Below are 18,992 nucleotides of genomic sequence, written 5' to 3' on the forward strand. Positions count from 1 at the left end.
ATTAGGTTATTGGAGATATTAAATAGAAACATGATTTAGAAAAATATGAAGTATGAAAAAAAAAAAAAAAAAAAAAAAAAAAAAAGGAAGTCGGATCTGGTTGGGTGACCAAAGCCTCCCAAAACTGTTTGCCAAAAACCTTTTTCATATATTATTAATTTATAAGTTAAAATATGATAACTCATGGTTCAAATCTATAGAAACAAAATCAACAACATGAATCGATCGTGTCTAAGGCCGTTACCTTCCTGGTGGCGTCTTAACGCGGAAGAGCAGAAAGTGATCGTCGAGCAGCGGTATGTGACTACGAGCGACGTTGGCGAGGAGGGGCGGTAACAGGACGGTGGTGCAGTTTTCCGGCAATTCACAGGTTGGCGATGGCGGCGGCGAAGCCGGCGGTTTATATGGAGGGTGATGGTGGTGATAGCTGTCTCGGTGATAACAGTATGCGGCGGTGATTTCCGGCCATTTACAAGGCGACGACGGCGGTGTGAACAGAGATAGGGTTTTGGTATTGGTATTTCTGATTATGAAACCATTAGTGTGCTTTTAAACGAATGCTAATCACCTTGATTATCGGTCTAATTGATTTCCTTTTTATTTGCTTTCCAAAATTGGTTTTAGAGATCTTCGCCGGAAAATCGGAGCGAGGAGATCAGTGTTTTGAAACCCGGACCGGCCGGTCCGACCGGGACCCGGTACAAACACCGGTCCGGTCATGGTATTTAGCTCGTTTTCTAAAAACCCGGCCGGTTCTTGCGGTTCACGGGAGGACCGGGCCCGGTGAACCGGTAAAATGTAATAAATATGACATTCCGGTGGCAATTCCGGTCACAATCCGGCCGCTGTAGATCCGACGCCTCTAAAATAAGCGAGACTACGAATGAGGAAAAGGCATAGGGATCCGAGGAGATGAAGATGGTGATACGATTTAGTTATAAAACTTGCCTGAGGTGTGAGATGAGATCTGATGCAGTTGGGGTGAACCCATTGAGAAGATGATGATGATGACGGCGGTTATTAGAATTAGGTTTAAGTGTTAAACCCAAATTGGAGTTTCAGACTTCCACGTTTCTAATTTTAACATCCTGTTTTGATTTTTTATTATTATTAAATATAAATATTAATTGATTTGTTTTATTCAAATACTTTTAACTGTATTAATTTTGTTTAAAATGCTTTTTTTTTTAACGGCGACTTTCTCAGTTAAGCGGTATCGCGACCGCAATGCGGCCCCACCACCACTCAGGCCAGACTATGTTGACATTATCGGGCCCCACGCTGGCATCCAAGTGGCTTGGCGTTCCCGGTAAAACCCAGTTGGCTCACTCCGCTCGAAGGCACAACAGGTTTAAAATGCTTTAATTGTATCTGTTTTATGTTATATATATATTCTAATTTATTATTATTACTATTAATATATATATATGACGTCATCCGGTCCGGTCCGACCTGTGACCCGGTAAGGCGTCCGGGTCGATGTCTGGGCCGGATCTGAAAACATTGAAGGAGATAATTCTTCCAAATCAAGTTTCACTATTTGGCAAAAATAACCCCTCTACTTTGTTTCTTAATTAAACTAAACTTTACACTTAAAACCTTTAAGTAACATTCATTATTCAAAAATGTTCGGTCTAAGTTATTGATGGTTCGGTTGGTTGAACGAGGTACTGACTATTATAATAATTTAACATTTATAATTTTATAATTTATCACGTTTTTTTTAGTCGACATCATTTAAATCGATTTTTCGATGTATTAAATTCATTTAAATCCACCTAAATATGATATTAAATATTTTAGGGTTTTGAAATGTCGTATGTTACAGATATTGTAGATTTGAGTGCAACACAATGATGTACAACCGTTATTTAACCCGTCCATTGTAACATACGAAGATGACAATCTTCACTTGTTCAAAAGATTACTGGTATCACAGACCACGTATAGTAATTGAAAGGAGAATAGTTGCGGCCAATATGGATTCTCTTCAAGTCCACCGCCTGCGTCAATGATTGGTATAAAACCGTGCATACGTAGCTTTCCATGGTGACCGCTTATCACTATCGTCGGCGTGTTTCTCAATTCCTATAACCAGAATATAGAAATAAGATTTTATCGGATTCTCTCAACACATTGAATGAGAAGTAATGTGCAAGGAAAATAAGGGATGCTTGGAAACACTTTATCAAAGTGATAGCTAGGAGTGATACAACCTAACGGTATTAGAGTAGTCTTATAATGGTGCCTTAGACACTGTTAAGACCAGATTTACTCTGAGACACGTGATTTATCTTTCTCATGTTGGTCGTGAGACCGGTTTGTGGGGGACACCAATGGCACCGTACACTAAAAGTGACGGATATTAAAGTAATTTTAGAATCATCAAAATAGTCAATTGACTGGTAAAAACAGGAAAATTAGTTTCAAATAATCTTAATTATTGACTATTAGGAAATAATTGTCCCAGCTATCAACATGTTTGATGGTTTGTCCCACCTTTTAACATATTTTCCACCAAAGGACCCTCACTAACAGAATCCTGACGCCTATAAGTCGCACGAAAATCATTTTTGGCCAAAAAATCCAACATTTTTGTCCCAAACCTCTTTGTAACCTTATATTGGACCTTTAAGAACATTCTTTAAGTAAAATTCCTAGTTATTGAGGTCGTCGGGTTTCTAGAACCACCGCTGAAGTCATTTGGCGATGCTCAAGTGGTGGTGGTTGGTGGTGAGTAAGTGTGGATTTGTTGGGGGAAATATGTTAAAAGATAGGACCGCTAGCAAATATTTAGGTTGAGTTTTCCGGCCAATCGTTTACCCGACAACTAACGACCTTGGTTTTAAAAAGCGAGAGGCGAAGAAAAGCGACAGGGTTTAAAACAGAAGCGTGAAGCGCTAGGCGCAAAAAAGAGAGCTTTTCGTACTCGAGGCGAACGCATTTATATAATTTTTATATATGTATATATCATGGGTTTTTAGCATCTTGACTCATGATGTAGCTATATTTAAGCATTATATATGATTTAATATATAAACTACCTACACATACGATCTAAAAAGTATATTGTACAACATTTAGATGCTTAAAAACCACTTGCGTACGAAAGGCGAACGCCTCACCTTCTCTTTAGGTCGCCTTTTGCCTAAAAAGGTAGCCTCAGGCTCGCCTTTTGAACATTTCTAGCCTTGACTAGCCTAAAGCAAAGAGGCCCTCGCCTTAGGTCGCCTCTCGCCTCGGCTCGCCTCAGGCGCGCTTTTTTAAACCAAGCTAACGACATTAGGATTCTATTAGTCAGGGTGGGTCTGTTGGGGGGAAATATGTTAAAAGGTAGGACCGCTGGCAAATATTTCGTTAGTTAAAGACTGTTGTTTGCCAATAATCAATAGCTGGGATTATTTAAATTCAATTTTTCTTTTTTATTTTCTTAAACGGACTATTTTGATGTTTCTAAAAGTATTTGAAAAGGATGCAAAATTCAACGAACCATTTATTATCGGCGGAAGACTATTTTTAAGGTTGGACGTGAGTTTTTTTTCTTAAATAATCAGCAAATTGACGGTATTATAACAAGTGACAGAATTTATTTGGCTTAAAATGCCGTCAAGTTAATGACTAAACTAAGCGAATGGTTTTCAAGGAGACAGGTTTTGTATCAAAACTTAAGGGTCAGACGGATTTCCTTTGAAATCTCACGGTTGGGAGACTTTTAACACTTGTTAAAACTATTGGATCTCAAAAACTATCGACGGGAATCCAAATTTATCGCCCACTTAAGTTTTTATTGGATTATTTTAAAAAATTTCTCAGATTTTAGATTATTTTTGGTTTCGCTCATAAAATAGATTATTTTATTTCGTTTTGGAATAAATTGGATGTGGCTCAATTGTAGAGCACTCACTTTACTAGCGAGAGGTAGGGGGTTCAAACCTCACTATCACCAATTTATATGGGAGATATTGAGGGATTCCCCGGATAAAACCCGACCCCCACGCCCGCCAAACGGGAGACATCCTGGTTTTACCGGCTCCTCGCTGTCGTGCCGTTTGGCGGGCGTGGGGTCGGGTTTTATCCGGGGAATCCCTCAATAAGTGAACCGCTAGGGGCTCCGTCCGTCCGGACTCATGGCCTGCTCGGGCTACCTTTAGCCGATGGGGACTGCGTACGAAATACCCGGCGTTACTTAGTTGGTCGTTCCAAAAAAAAAAATCGTTTTGGATATTAACCACTCATATGAACACTCTTGACATCTTTCCCAAAAAAAACATCGCCGCTATGTTCACGTGGGAATATTTATGTATCATCATAATGTTTTTCAGTTTTGGGTAACGAAAACCATTCTCATTTATAAACCACTCCAACCCATACTTTATTATAAAATTAATTTTTTTCTCTTTTGCATATTTAACCCAACTAAACCTAAACCTTTCACACTCATTAACAACACAAACTAGGTTTAGTTTATCATAAAAATATATATTTTTTTTGCAATCTTATGTTTTTTAATAAAATTTATACATGTGTGGTAAAAAAAAAACTAAACAATATTGTGTTTTTAGATTTTTTTAAAAACTTATTTATTAAAAGTTATTAAGGAAAAACAATTTTGGTGTTAAAATTAATTAGGATGTAAAGAAAAGGAAAAATAAATTAAAATGTGAAGCAATTCATTAATGACAAGCATGTGGGTATGATGAAAGTTGGCAAAACTAAGCTATGACTTGTGAGAGCAAACGGTTTAGCCATATTTGGTGAATTTTAGATTTTTTTTTTTAAAACAGTGTTTCAAACCAAATCACTTTACTAACGGGGTGGTGTAAAGGGAAAGCGTTGCCATGTGTTGCTTAAAACAAGATTGCGTGGCCTTATTCTTCTGTAGATGAATCTAAAGGTCAAGTACGTATAAATTAAAAGGTGGCAAAGCGGTGCTAAAGGCTGACAAAATCAGATCAATTTATGTGTGTCACAGTGTTAAAGTTTGACACAAATTAAAGTTTTTCAAAAAATAAAAAAGATATATTTGATTTCGGCCAACTGCATGGTTATGACTTATGATCAATCCGGCTATGAACAGTGTTGGTGTAACATTTAGAGGGTTTAGGAGGGTGTTATACGCTGTGTTATTGGGTCAATTAGTGTCTTTTTCATTGGCCCTTATGAGCTTCTGTGCATCTCTATCCGCTAAACTAGGTTGCATAATATAATCAATTTCCCTTCAATATTTATGATTCTAATTAATTTGTTCTTAATTATCTGATTTGTTTTGGTAGGTGTTCATGCCCCCTTTGCTCTTGCATTTGTAGCTGCTTCCTCTTTAACCTTGGTCTATGGAACCATCTTCTTGTATGGTCGTCAAAAGCTACATGTAATTGACTAATGGGTGTGCATGGTTCAGCTTGGTTAATTTCGGTCGATCACCAAAAAATAAATTTGAGCTAAAACTTTTACTTAACAATACATGAAATAAAAGTGTAAATATATTTATGACATGAAATGGATGTATAATACATGAAATGAATATATAAAGGCTAGAAATATATGATTATATGAATGGCTCGGGTCGGTTAATTGAGGGTACAAAAATTAATTACCGATAACTGTTTTTTGGTTAATTCGACTGTCGGTTAATTTTGGTTCGGTTTTGTGCTTTTCGTTTAGGTTATTGCTCACCTGTCATCAACTTTGATGAGTGTAGGTTAGCCTTCAAAATCTAATATTTTTTAATATTTTTACAGATTTGTTGGTATTGGTATGTCCTCTTGGCATTTGTAGCTGTGCATGGAAGTTATCTTGGTTAGTATTATTGCTAAGACCACTGTGATGAATATGTGTCTATTCTTGAATATGTTGGTTGATTAAATGGATGTGTGAATGATATTGTTTGTGGCTGGCTGCAGTTAATAAAGCATTCCAGTTTTCTTCAATTACAAGTGTCTCAATACTCGAATGTTGGACGGTTGTTTGGGTCATAATTCTGACTAGGTTGTTTCTGGGCACAAAGTATTCTTTATGGCAGTTTGTAGGGGCAGCTCTATGTGTTTCAGGGCTATGTTTAGTGCTACTTTCCGATTCTGGTGTGGGTGGTGGAGGTAACAATCAAATTAGTTCATGGTAAAATGATCGATTAAGATAAATGTGCGGTTAAGATTATTGTTTTGGTGTTTCAGGTGGCTCCAATCCTGTTCTTGGTGATGGACTTGTGATTGCAGGGACATGTTTTTGTGCATTGAGAAATGTTGGCGAGGTTTGTTTTCATTTTTTTTGCTTTGAGATATGTCAACCCAAAACCTGATTATTTTCATGTCGTGTTTTGAGTTTTGTCAGATATTGCCACGACTAAAATGGTGGGATAAAAGTGGTTGTAGGTTGGCCCTACCTATTTTGACCCACACTAATAGGGTCTATATTAACATGTAAGGCCCCGTTACCGGTAGCCCTACTTTCGTGTTGGATTTACTCATAAACACAGTTCTAAATATCAGAGTTAATTAAAACATTTACGCGGAATATAAAACTTTCAAAAACATTACAATATTTCATAACTTGTCTCAAAACGTCCTTTGTCTTTCACATTAAAACATTAAAATTAAAACATCGTAAGTCTTCAGATGCCAGGCTCTTATTCTTCTGCCATGTGTCCCCGCTCAAGCCAGCTGTCTCATCCTACTCACCTGCGTGCATACTAAAAGTCAGCTACGCTGAGTGTGTTCTAGTTAATCACATAATCATACAATACATTCTTTACGCTTCATACTTAACCTCTTAACTTTCTTTCATACACACTTAAGTGATTTTACTTTCATTTTTACCTTCATACTTTCTTTACATACATAATCATACGTTTTAAAGAGCCTTTCGCCCTATAACCTCACAGATATTATAAGGGTCTGGTCCCTAGTTTTCGAATATTAGAAGGGTTCGATTCCCTAACATCACAGATATTATAAGGGTCTGGTCCCTACCATCATAGATATTATAAGGGTTTGGTCCCTAGTTTCGAATATTAGAAGGGTTTGATTCCCTAACATCACATATATTATAAGGGTCTGGTCCCTAACATCACAGATATTATAAGGGTCTGGTCCCTAGTTTTCGAATATTAGTAGGGTTCGATTCCCTCTTCGTTCCATACATTATACCCCGAGTATTTTTAGGGCTCGGTACCCTTTTCGTAACCATACAACCATACATCATACCTCGAGTATTATTAGGGCTCGGTACCCTTTTCGTAACCATACAACCATACATCATACCTCGAGTATTATTAGGGCTCGGTACCCCTTTTCGTAACCATACGACCATACATCATTATTTCCTTCTTTTATTATCTCTATCACGTTCATACGCATAAGCATTCATATTATACTTACCTTATACATAGCATTACAACCTGACAGTACGTGCAATATCCGAAGATCGTTCACGTACCATCAAGCAATCATTCTTACATAACACATATATCACATAGGGCATACACTTATCACTTAGGATAAATGTATTAACAACACATCAAGTATGCACACAGCCCCGAAAACATAACAAGGAATGGGGCTAGAAACTCACCTGAACACGGTTACGTTCACCGTTAATCGTAATCCCTTTCTTCAGTTGTGCACGGCTGACTGTATAACAAGTATACGTATCAATTAACTATCACTTCTCATAATGTATGTCTATCTTTATATGACCCACAACGAACGGGGGTCCGGGGGCAGCGCCCCTGGCAGCGGGGTCTAGGGGCGGCAGCCCCTAGCAGGGTCCAAGGGGCAGAGCCCCTGGCTGGGGTCGAGCTGCCAGGTCAGCTTGGAAAAATTTTATTTCCATTAACTGTCTTAACACATTTTTCATTAGATTTTTAGTTTACTTCCTAATCGAACTTGGCTTTAGGCGAAGTTAAACCTTAGGCGAACTTAGCTTTAGGCGAAGTTAAACCTTAGGCGAACTTAGCTTTAGGCGAAGTTGTCATCAGGCGAACTTGGCTTTAGGCGAAGTTGTCATCAGGCGAACTTGGCCTCAGGCGAAGTTGTCATCAGGCGAACTTAGCTTGCAGGCGAAGTTCATCAGGCGAACTTAGCTTGCAGGCGAAGTTCATCGCTTTGAAGGCGAAGTTGCCCAGATGCAGGCGAAGTTGCCCAGACAGCCGCTGTTCGGTTTCTTTCCAGCATTTTGAGCGATTTTAACACCCTTGCTATGGTTCAATATCACCCACTACGCTTCCCGACCATTTTCGGTCGCTTATACACTAAAAAAGTTTGGATCTTTAAACTTCAAAGATCAAGAATCATACCTTTTTGGGCTTGTTTGGATCTCGTTTACTTGCTAGTACACTAATCGCTCTCTCTCGGACCTGCCCGACTCTTCCCTTGGCTCGGCCGGCCGGCGGCGGTATGCGTGTGGTGTGTGTGTGTGTTTTGGGGTGTTAGGGAGTTTGGTGAAAATGAAGATATTTTGGGATTTTGGGGGTATTTATATCCCTGAAATCCCATTCTCATTTAACCCATCTCAATTAATCCACGTCCAAGACCCGCTCCCTACCCGATATTAATTAATTACGCGAAATCACTAAACATAACTTCCTTTATTCATCATTAAAATTTTTAGGATGTTACATAACATGAAACCATTGTGATTCCGTTATCCAACACACCTAGCCTATAGTTTGCCACCTCTAGGCTAAATGTTTCAGTTTCAATACGCAAGAATTTTGTGTGAAAAAGGTGGGCCGGGTTGAAGTAATAGCGATAATGGGTTTATTTGAAACGCCTATGAGCTTAATTGAGATGTATCCTTTTTCTTAGTACTAGGATTCTTCCTCAATGTAGGTAATTATGAATTAATAAGAACACAATTTGTTAATTTTCGTTAACCCTATCCTTAGGGTCATATTTGAGTTGAAGAATCTCGAATCGATATCTTGGTCTCCAGAAGTTGTAAGTGAATCTCATTTTTGCAATGTATTGTTTTAGTCTTTCGCGTATATTGTTGTAAAACTGAAAAACCAGACACGATACATATGGATTAGCCTTGGTTTCATGTTTCGGATATTAACCTTTGTTGGTTTCGGGATATCAGGCTTTGCGTTCCGTTCTTTGACTCCTATTGTTTTGCAGGTTCGTTTCCCGTGCCATATAAATAAATAGTAAGAAGAGTACTAAAAGGATATTTATAAATCTCACAAGCTAGCGATCTCTACAGGCAAGTGGATCCACGCTATTCAATCTCTCGTCACTCACAGCCATTTTGTGGGCCGTGGTCATTCGCGTGTTTTTATATCACCAAAAGGTAATCGTTGGCGCAACCCAGTGTTATGTTTTGATCTTAAGATGCCTATCAAGTTGATTTAAAGATTTCTTGAGATAGGTTCGAGTTGAGTCACATAAATTAAAAGGGTTTTGGATGTGTGTGAAACTGAAATAACTAGAAAAATATCTATAATTAAACATGATATTAAAAGTAACAAAAAAAGAAGAAAAAAACTTGTTTGTTGTTCAAATACTAATATCATCCCCAACTTGTGGCCTAGTGGTAAGAGGCTTGGGTTCTCTAGTGGAGACCCAAGTTCGAATCTCAATTATGTCACTTTTGGGTGGATATTGATAATGAAAGATTTTAGCTAAGCCTTGTGCAAAGGTTGTTAGTTTGAATCCGGAGCCCACTTGAATTTTCGTCCCATCGTGTGTTACGCCAGAGAGTTTTTTCTTCAAAAAAAAAAGAAGAAAAAAACTTGTTTGTTGTTCAAACTGAAAAACTTGTTAGTTTGAATCCGTCCCACTTGAATTTTTTGTCCGTATTCTTTTTTATTAATATTCTTTTTTATTGCTATGTCACTTCTTGTTATGAACCATGCACCCTCTTTACGTTTTTTATAAGTCATTGTTGCATTCTTTTTTGTAATTGTTGTTGCTATCTTCTTTTAAACATAGTTTGAGTACTTTGTGTAATGCCTCAGGTACCATGTGACAAATTTCTTTGCACCTAGCAGTCGTTGTGGGACTCCTGATGATCTTAAATCTATGATAGATAAAGCCCATGAGTTGGGATTGGTTGGTCTCATGGATATTGTACACAGGTAACCATTACTTCATTCCTAAGTAGCCATTAGTGTGTACCTTGATACAATCACAATTTTTAATTTTTATTTTTGCACATTACAAATTTAGTGCATACATACTTTGGTTTCCATGTCAATCTGTCTGTACCTTTCGACCCATTCCATTTTGACTTCGTTCTGCAAGTTTTACCTGTTGACCATTTAGAGCTTAAACATAACCAAGATCTGCCAATTTCTAGGCAAATGGGTTAAAATTGCCTCCTCTAGTTGATACGTTTTTTGTATTTATCTTCCATTTAATGGGTTGAATGCAGTCATTCATCAAACAACACTTTAGATGGTCTAAATATGTTTGACGGGACGGATAGTCATTACTTCCACTATGGAGAACGAGGTTATCATTGGATGTGGGATTCTCGTCTTTTCAACTATGGACATTGGGAGGTACCAAAATTTCAAAACTCAACTCAAATAATGTGATGGTGAACAATTTTATTGTTAGAGCTTAATGCATACGTGTTGTTTCAGGTGCTAAGATATCTTCTTTCGAATGCAAGATGGTGGTTGGATGAATATAAGTTTGATGGATTTAGATTTGATGGTGTGACTTCAATGATGTACACACATCATGGTTTACAGGCAAGATACTTGTATTCTCTCTAATTATCAAGAGTTAATTACACGGATGGTCCCTGTGGTTTGGCCATATTGCACCTTATTAAATTACACTTATAGTCCTTACTGTTCACTCAAACGTAACACTGATGGTCCTTGGGGTGGATGTCTGTTAACTTTTACACCTATAGGTTAATTACACTGGTTATCCCTATGGTTAAGCCATATTGCACCTTTAGTCCCGCACCTTTCTAAAGTTGCGCCTATAGTCTCTACTGCTCATTCACACATAACATTGATGATCCTTGAGGTGGATGTCTGTTAACCTCTACACCTAGAGGTTAATTACACTAATAGTCCATATGGTTTGGCCATATTGAACCTTTAGTCCTCGCCTTTCTAAAGCCGTGTTCACTCAAATGTAATAGTAATGGTTCTTGGAGTGGATGTTTTTTAACACCTAGACGCAAGATGGGTGGGTTGACCCGTTTTCTGCTAATTGTTGTTGTAGTTTAATCCATTTAAGATAAAACACAACCCAACTCAATCCCTTCATACTAAAGATATGCATGTAGTGTGAATATTGAGCTAGTTTCGAATAACCATGTTTTCTGTGTAGGTAGCATTTACCGGAAACTACAACGAGTATTTCGGGTTGGCAACTGACGTTGATGCTGTGGTTTATTTAATGCTCGTTAATGACCTTATTCATGGGCTCTTTCCGGAAGCCATCTCTATTGGTGAAGATGTATTGCCTTCTTTCTCCCTCTCTAATTAAATGATTTTATTTTTGAAACAAAGTAAACCTACTTGCATACATATTCTTTGACCAACACATTAGCATACATGAGGTGGCATGTCTCTAAGGTTAGGAAACAGGTCAAAACAAGTTAGGCAGGGTTGACCTGAAATACATTTTGTCTGAAGTTTTCAAATCTTTGTAAATCTTTGTTTTTTTGTTTAAATAACCACCATTTAAATATCTGATTTTCCGATTTAAATTGTAAACATTAAAAATGCACTTTGGGTGACTTTCTACCCTTAGATACATTTTAGCTATTTCTGTTAGCTAATATTTTTATTCTATCGGTTTTGATTTCTTAGAGTTAAAGTTATAAAACATAACCCTAAAGGTGTCAAATATGCCACCTCTACTTTATATATATATATATATATATATATATTGTAAAGTTAAAAGTGGCTGTTGAGATATATTTTCTATAAACCGTGTCTGCAAAGTTGAGATCAAGTGAAGGTCAAGCATTTCCAAATAACCAAATCAAGGCCTCATTTGGCCATTAAAGTGAATATTTTTTTTCATTGTCATTGAAGTGAATGTTGGTTATTTTCTACTCATATTTCTAGTGCTAATTTCACAATTTTCACTGTGGCAGGTGAGTGGAATGCCAACATTCTGCATTCCTGTACAGGATGGCGGTGTCGGGTTTGACTACCGTTTGCATATGGCAATTGCTGATAAGTGGATTGAGCTTCTCAAGTATGCAAACTCCAACTTTCTATATATTTTATTATTAATGAAGTGGCTATTGTTTATACATGCTGCTGATATGGGTCGGTTAAAAAAGATGTTTCTGTACACCGTAAAAACTTTTGGGTCGGATTCACCAGAAATACTTTACGTATATTTCAAGAACTTTGTATATATAATCATTGTGCCAGATTTGTTTGCGAGTTTTTTAATTTTTCAACAAAGATCAGTTAATAATTAAAGTTTTGGTTGACTTTTGACCCTTTGAACCTATTTGACCGATTGTCCATATTTTCTTAACCTTTATTCACTTGACCTATTTAAGATAAAAACAAATAAACCGAATCGGGTCATATAGAAGTAAATCGGTGGAAATCATCAGAAGTTAAAAAAAAGCTTGTGACTGTCCATTTTACCCTTGGTTCTGTAAATGCAACTGGTGATATTCTTTTTGCACACTTTACATATGCATTCAGCAAATGAAACATAGATGTATAAATAGTAAAATGGAGAATGCTTTTTAGCATAATGTTACTGAAAATGTGGAAACACACTGATGGCTCTAAACCCAGGGGTAGAAAAGTCATTTGTGTGTAAAAAAAGATGCATTACGTTACTGTTTGTTTGGGTCAGGCTGAGGGATGAAGACTGGTTAATGGGTGATATCGTGCACACGCTTACAAATCGAAGATGGTCTGAGAAATGTGTTTCTTATGCTGAAAGCCATGATCAAGCTTTGGTTGGTGATAAAACTATTGCATTTTGGCTAATGGACAAGGTTAGAACTATTTTTTTGCAGGCTTTTTACCTTCAAAAAACTTATGTTGTATCAGTGTACTTTGTTTTTAAAATGTTAACATTGGTAATTTTGACCAAGAAAACTGAACAGTGCTGATGTGGCGCTGTAAACTACCCGAGCCCGAGCTTGTCCAGGCTTGAGCTCAGCTTGCTTGACTTGCAAGAGCTCGAGTTCGGCTCGCTATTATTTGTTGATTATCTTATATACATTTATAATTGATTTATATATATATATATACTAATTATATTATATTTATATAGCATAATATATATTTTAGATATTGTTCTCATAACTTTTATGTATAATAACATCGTCATCGTCATCGTCATCGGGGTCTGAGGAGGGTAAGATGTAGACAGCCTTACCTCTAGCTCGTAGGAATAGAGAGGCTGCTTCCGGTGAGACCCCCGGCTCAATAGTAGTTTTGCATCAAGCCTTGGACATGAGGCACATAACACTCAACCATCGGGACCCCGGCCGATTGGTGCATGTACCCTTGTCTTCCAGCTATCAACGCCACCACATAATGCCTAATTAACCTTCCGCCGCTTTTAATGTTATTTTCACGAGATTAGTACAATAACGACAAAATTAGTGCAATTTCACTTTTGCCCACCCGAGGGTTCACACATATATACATTATATGCGTGCACCGCAAGCAAGGCGCTTATGTATAATAACAATTATTATAAAATATATATTTAATATATCAAACAAAGGTTATCTAAATAATAGGCTCGTTTAGGCTTGTGAGCCAGCTCAAGCATGATAAATGAAGCTCAGGCTTATTTATCAAATAAGCTTATTTTTAGGCTTGAACTCGTTTAATGTCGGCTCGATTTGAGGTTTTAACGAGCCAATCCAGAGTAGCTCACAAGCAGTTTGAGTCGTTTACACCCCTAAAACCTATGTAGCGGACTGGCTTAAATACAAATTTGTGAAAGTTGGATGTTTTTGAAGTAGTTTATGAAACTTGGATGCTTTAGTGCATTGTTATAAATTCAAAAATATCTATAAGTAGTTTCATTTATGAATAACAGCTGTTTGTGTACTTAAACAGGATATGTATGAGTTTATGGCATTGGATAGACCATCGACTCCTCGTATAGACCGCGGTATAGCATTGCATAAAATGATCCGACTTATTACAATGGGATTAGGTGGAGAAGGATACTTGAATTTCATGGGCAATGAGTTTGGACATCCTGGTATAGTGGTATTGCATATAATTTGTAGTTTCACAAAACCTTTTATGTTTATGTGGTCTTTTAACAATATGCACGTTTGTTTCCCCTTTGATCAGAATGGATAGATTTTCCAAGAGCTGATCAACGTCTCCCGGATGGGAGATTTATACTCGGGAATGGCAATAGCTTTGATAAGTGCAGGCGTAGGTTTGATCTTGTAAGTTCTTTTTGTATTCATAACATCAATTTACAGGAAATTGATATTTTGATCAAGCATGCGATTGTTTCAATATTGTTCATATAGTTTGATGCAGGAAAATGATATTTTGATAAATTACCATTATAACCTTCACTTAAATAATCATTATTCATATGCACAGGGGGATGCAGATTATTTAAGGTATCGTGGGTTACAAGAATTTGATCGGGCGATGCAGCATTTGGAGGAATCGCATAATGTATGTGAATTTGTATGCAAGTTTGCATCTTTGTTTTGCAATGTGGATTATAGTGGGTAACAATTTTGACCCGTTTGCTTATAAAATCAAATGGGTCAATAAAAATGGGTCAGTTGGCTTTAAAGTCACTATTTAAATTATATTTCAAAATCATTTTATTCAAGGATATCGATTATTCTTGTAACTGTATTGTTTTCTGATTATTTCTGATATTTATTTAAATAAATGCAAAAAAGTGGTAGCAGGTCAGCCCGACCTGAACCAGCTCATTTTGATGCACTTTAGAAAATTACGAGTCAATCTGCCCATTGTTGGCACCTATAGTGGACTATAATGTAAACTAGATCAATTGTGTGTGCAGTTTATGACATCAAAACATCAGTATATATCGCGGAAACACGAACAAGAGAGAGTAATAATATTTGAAAGAGAGGACTTGGTTTTCGTCTTCAATTTCCACTGGTATAACAGTTATTCAGACTATCGTGTCGGTTGTTTACACCCTGGAATGTATTAGGTACTTGTTGCACATTCAGTACAAAAAGTAAGAATCAAGGAAACTACACAAGCACTTGTGAGTAGTGTGTGTCACGTGTAGTTGGAGAGATGAGAGAAAAATAGAGGCGATTATGAGGTTTCATAACCGCCTTATGTTACGTAGTTAAAGTAACAGGTACAGGTGTTTATGCGGTTCTCGCAGTTTTGTACTTAAATTGGTTTTGTAAATTGTAATGAACGGCTCTTGGGATGCTTCCAACACATAACCAATTTTAAGTGGAGAACTGCGACGCTAAAACTTGCATGTGGTTTTGTAAAGAGAGACGGTTATGCTATTCTAATCGCCTTCTGCATAACAAATAAAGCAACATGTGCGAGTATTTATGCGGTTCTCATAGCTATCAACATAAATTTGTTTTTGAACAACTGTGCATCTGTGTGTATGCATATTACAAAATGCTAAATTGTTGTGAGAACAAAAAGAACAAACTTAAATCATTAAATTTTTTCTTTAGTTCATGTTTTTTAAAACTTTTACTTTGTGCATGCATATATCAATACTATGTGCATAAAAAATAATTAAACTAATTTGTTAATGTGTGTTTTTCATTTTTAAAGGTTTACTAAACTAGTGTAGGTTTTATAAATGAATGGATTTTGTTTATACTTTTTAATATTAACATAGATGAATAAACATGGTACTTCATCTATTTTTTTTATATTTAAAAATTCTTAAAAGATTGGAAAAATGAATGATTTATTGTGTTCTTATTCTTGTAACAAACTGTGTTCTGCCTGGAACATTCCCCTATGTATATTAATGTGTGTGTGTGTGTATTTATATTAAATATTAACTATACTGCCAACTTAACAAAACGTAACATTGAATATTTCAGATTGCCCTAGACTCAGATGATCCTTTATTTGGAGGCTTTGGTAGACTCGATCATGAGGCCGAATATTTCACCTTTGTAAGCGAACTCATTCATATTTCAACCAAGCAAAAATAAATAACAGATTTTCTTGACCTTAATTCCCTAAACATTTCGCAGGAAGGAAATCATGATAACAGGCCTCGATCGTTCATGGTGTATGCACCTGCCAGAACCGCAGTGGTTTACAAGCTCGTAAAGGATAGCACACCCGCCACTGTTGTCAAATAAGTCAACTTGTTGTAGAGGCCTGCTATGCGGAAGTGCCATGGTTGTCCATGGAGAAAGGGGCAAACGAGCACGAAAGAGATGAGTGAGAGAGTGACGTGTTGATTCAGTCGTACTGACTAGGCTCGGGTTGATGGAGTTTTGATATAATTAAGTCGTTATTAGTTTTAATTAAGTATGGTAATCACGGTGATCGGTTAGTTATTAGTTAACATCTTTGTTGCAGTGTGCAGGCTTGTGAAACAAATGCTTTTACATAGATTGTAGTTTATACATTAAGTAAACTTTATAGTAAATAATAAATGTTTTTTTCTTTTAAATTTGGGTACAGTTTTTTTATTTTAAATTATGTTTTATTTGTACTAATTAAGGTGTTTGTGCTTATTTAAATATTTTCCTATAAAATTACAATGACAAAACAAAGGCTTGTAAAGAAAATGTTTTCAATATTGTAAACTTGTAATTAACTTTTAAAGTCTTTACTTTTTCTTCAAAGCTATTGGGCCGGCCCAAAGAGATGTGTTAATTATTAGAACAACATGTGGTACATCATTGATCATACTAATACATGTTATTGCTATAGATTTTGACATGCCATTTAAACACTTGAACATGATTTCCTTCCAGCCTCATGTCGCTCTTCAGTCTCATCAACAACCGAATGGCTTCCGAAACACTTAATCTCATGAGGCTTATCGTTTCCCTCGACCCATTTCTTGAACTTCCTAACCAACCATCTTCGTTTCTTGTGTTGTTGACCGGGTCCAAAAAATGGCTCATCATGGTGCACCACGTTCTCATTGTCCGATTCATGACCTTTGCACTCTTCGGGTGCTACATTTTGGGTTAACTCCAGTCCTGGCTCGTGATTATTATTATTAACTATTTCTTCATCATGTTCTGTTTGTTGCTCGAGCTCCTTCCTCCTTGCGAGCTCATGTCGTAGGCATGCATGACACCAACGTAAGTATATCAGCTCTTTTAGTTCGTTCGCACGGTCCTTTTTTATGTTTTCTAGCTCGTTTACTACTCGGTTGTAGTTCTCCACGAGTATCCGTTCTGCCTCTGCCTAAAAAATCAAGACAATACAGTAAGCTCCATCGCTAGAAAAGGTTGCAATTTTATGTTTTGTTTTATGTGCATTATACCTAAGTAAAAGAATATCTAAATGAAAATAGGTTAAAGAATATCTAAAGGAAACCGTTAAACCGGTCACCAGTTAAGGAATTTTTAAACCGTACCAAATGATTTGGGTTATTGTTTATACTCATAGGATTTTAGGCATGTAACATTTATATTTTACTTGAGCCTTTTAATAGTTTTTAGTTGTACTATACATGCTTGACCTTTGCATAACCATAGGGACATGATCTTTTAAGTTTCAAATTTTGGAGTGTTATCACTTCTTTTATTAAATTACAAGTAGTTTTTTTATTTTTAATATCCTGTTAGCCCAAACCGTGAAACCAATCGAAGTCAAACCCTTAGTAATGGTTTGGCTTGGTTTAGTTTCCGTTTTCAAAGCTTTGATTTGGTTTACAATGGTCAAAAACCATTACTCATGGTTTGGCTTGTGCTTTACCACAAAAACAATTACAACTGGACCGTAAACACCTCTTATTTCAGCTCATTATTAAAAATTATCTGTTTTGAATTGTGCCCTAACTTGCCCATGTTTCCAATTCTACAATTTACCTTCGATACGACTTCATTTTCCACGGTTTCTAGCTTGTTCAAAGCCTCGCTCTTCTCGTTCTCCAACCGATCAATCTCTACTCTCATTACCTCAACTTCCCGTTCGAACCCCTCGATCACAACATCTTTTCGTTTCAACTCGACTTCATTACTCAACATTTCTTCTTCTTGTGCTTCAATCTTTAACTTCTGTTTCACAATCAACCTCAAACTTTCTTTATTTTTCCTCAAAACATTCTTCTCCCTTTTTCTAACAACTTTGTTCTCCAACCTCAAAGATTTAAGTTCTTCCAACGCGTTTAAATACTCGATCACCATCTCATCAAACTTCTTGTTATGTTCCTCCGTTGGTGGCACCTCCCTTTCCAATAACTCGGCTCGTTCTTTTTCCATACGCAAACCGTTTTGAACCTCTATCAACGCGTGTTCTTGATCCTTCAACTCGATGAATTTAAAAAACCGAACCTCTATCTCCCTTTCGAGCTCTTGAAGCTCTTCAATCTTACACTTAAGGGTGAAAATGTGTTCTTTAAGATGGTCAACATTTTCACTATTGGTTTCTTGAATTTGATCATGCAAGGATGCATTCTTTTTTTCCTTAAATCTTGAAAATAAAGAACAAGTAACCGAAAATGCTAGAGGGATTCCGGCCATGATCAAGATTGACTTGATCAACTCTTGTGATCTTGTGATCTCCATAAGTTAGTTGATTTGTTCGGTTTTTTCGTGGGATTGATGTTGGTTTTAGGTGTGTTCTTGAAGGATGATGACAAAATGATAAAAACGTTTTGTTGATTTGCAGGTTTGTGATGCATATTCCTTGCTTTTGTGTTATGCTTTAAGCTATGTTATTGACATGTAGCTTCTTGGTTGCTTTTGGGGCACACTTAGTGGCCACAAATGAAGCTTTATTGCATTCTTCTTTATGATCAATATTGTTTTCGAATATGGTACCTTTTTGTATGCAATGTATAAAGTGGGATTCGTCAATTTGGCACACGAGTGCTATTTGATATTTTAACACACACATACATATA

The 18,992-nt window shown here is 36.7% G+C and overlaps 2 protein-coding genes across 2 annotated transcripts; one reads left to right on the plus strand and one right to left on the minus strand.

Moving 5' to 3' along the window:
• Nucleotides 1-9,839: 9,839 nt before the first annotated feature.
• On the plus strand, nt 9,840-16,349 carry LOC143582269 (1,4-alpha-glucan-branching enzyme 1, chloroplastic/amyloplastic-like). The gene is made up of 12 exons (XM_077064877.1): nt 9,840-10,072; nt 10,369-10,498; nt 10,583-10,693; nt 11,289-11,417; nt 12,064-12,167; nt 12,792-12,936; nt 14,018-14,165; nt 14,261-14,361; nt 14,525-14,602; nt 14,964-15,119; nt 15,997-16,071; nt 16,153-16,349. Exons 1-10 carry the CDS (start codon nt 10,017-10,019, stop codon nt 15,117-15,119), a joined length of 1,158 nt encoding a protein of 385 aa, XP_076920992.1. The 5' UTR covers nt 9,840-10,016; the 3' UTR covers nt 15,997-16,071; nt 16,153-16,349.
• A 482-nt stretch (nt 16,350-16,831) lies between these two features.
• On the minus strand, nt 16,832-18,714 carry LOC143582267 (protein CHUP1, chloroplastic-like). The gene is made up of 2 exons (XM_077064875.1): nt 17,956-18,714; nt 16,832-17,329 (listed from the first exon to the last, which is right to left on the minus strand). Exons 1-2 carry the CDS (start codon nt 18,652-18,654, stop codon nt 16,859-16,861), a joined length of 1,170 nt encoding a protein of 389 aa, XP_076920990.1. The 5' UTR covers nt 18,655-18,714; the 3' UTR covers nt 16,832-16,858.
• Between the last annotated feature and the right edge of the window lie 278 nt (nt 18,715-18,992).

Source organism: Bidens hawaiensis, unplaced genomic scaffold, assembly GCF_021521415.1.
Source record: "Bidens hawaiensis isolate Kalapana, Puna unplaced genomic scaffold, B.hawaiensis_p1.1 tig00031512_1, whole genome shotgun sequence".
Taxonomy (NCBI): Eukaryota; Viridiplantae; Streptophyta; class Magnoliopsida; order Asterales; family Asteraceae; genus Bidens; species Bidens hawaiensis.

What these genes read in the sequence shown, in the direction of transcription:
- LOC143582269 (XM_077064877.1), top strand. Translation starts at nt 10,017, where the DNA reads ATGATAGATAAAGCCCATGAGTTGGGATTGGTTGGTCTCATGGATATT. An exon ending in AAGTGGATTGAGCTTCTCAA is followed by an intron (nt 12,168 to 12,791) that starts GTATGCAAACTC and finishes TGTTTGGGTCAG; the next exon opens with GCTGAGGGATGAAGACTGGT. An exon ending in GCAGGCGTAGGTTTGATCTT is followed by an intron (nt 14,362 to 14,524) that starts GTAAGTTCTTTT and finishes TCATATGCACAG; the next exon opens with GGGGATGCAGATTATTTAAG.
- LOC143582267 (XM_077064875.1), bottom strand. Translation starts at nt 18,654, where the DNA reads ATGGAGATCACAAGATCACAAGAGTTGATCAAGTCAATCTTGATCATG. An exon ending in AAAATGAAGTCGTATCGAAG is followed by an intron (nt 17,330 to 17,955) that starts GTAAATTGTAGA and finishes TTGATTTTTTAG; the next exon opens with GCAGAGGCAGAACGGATACT.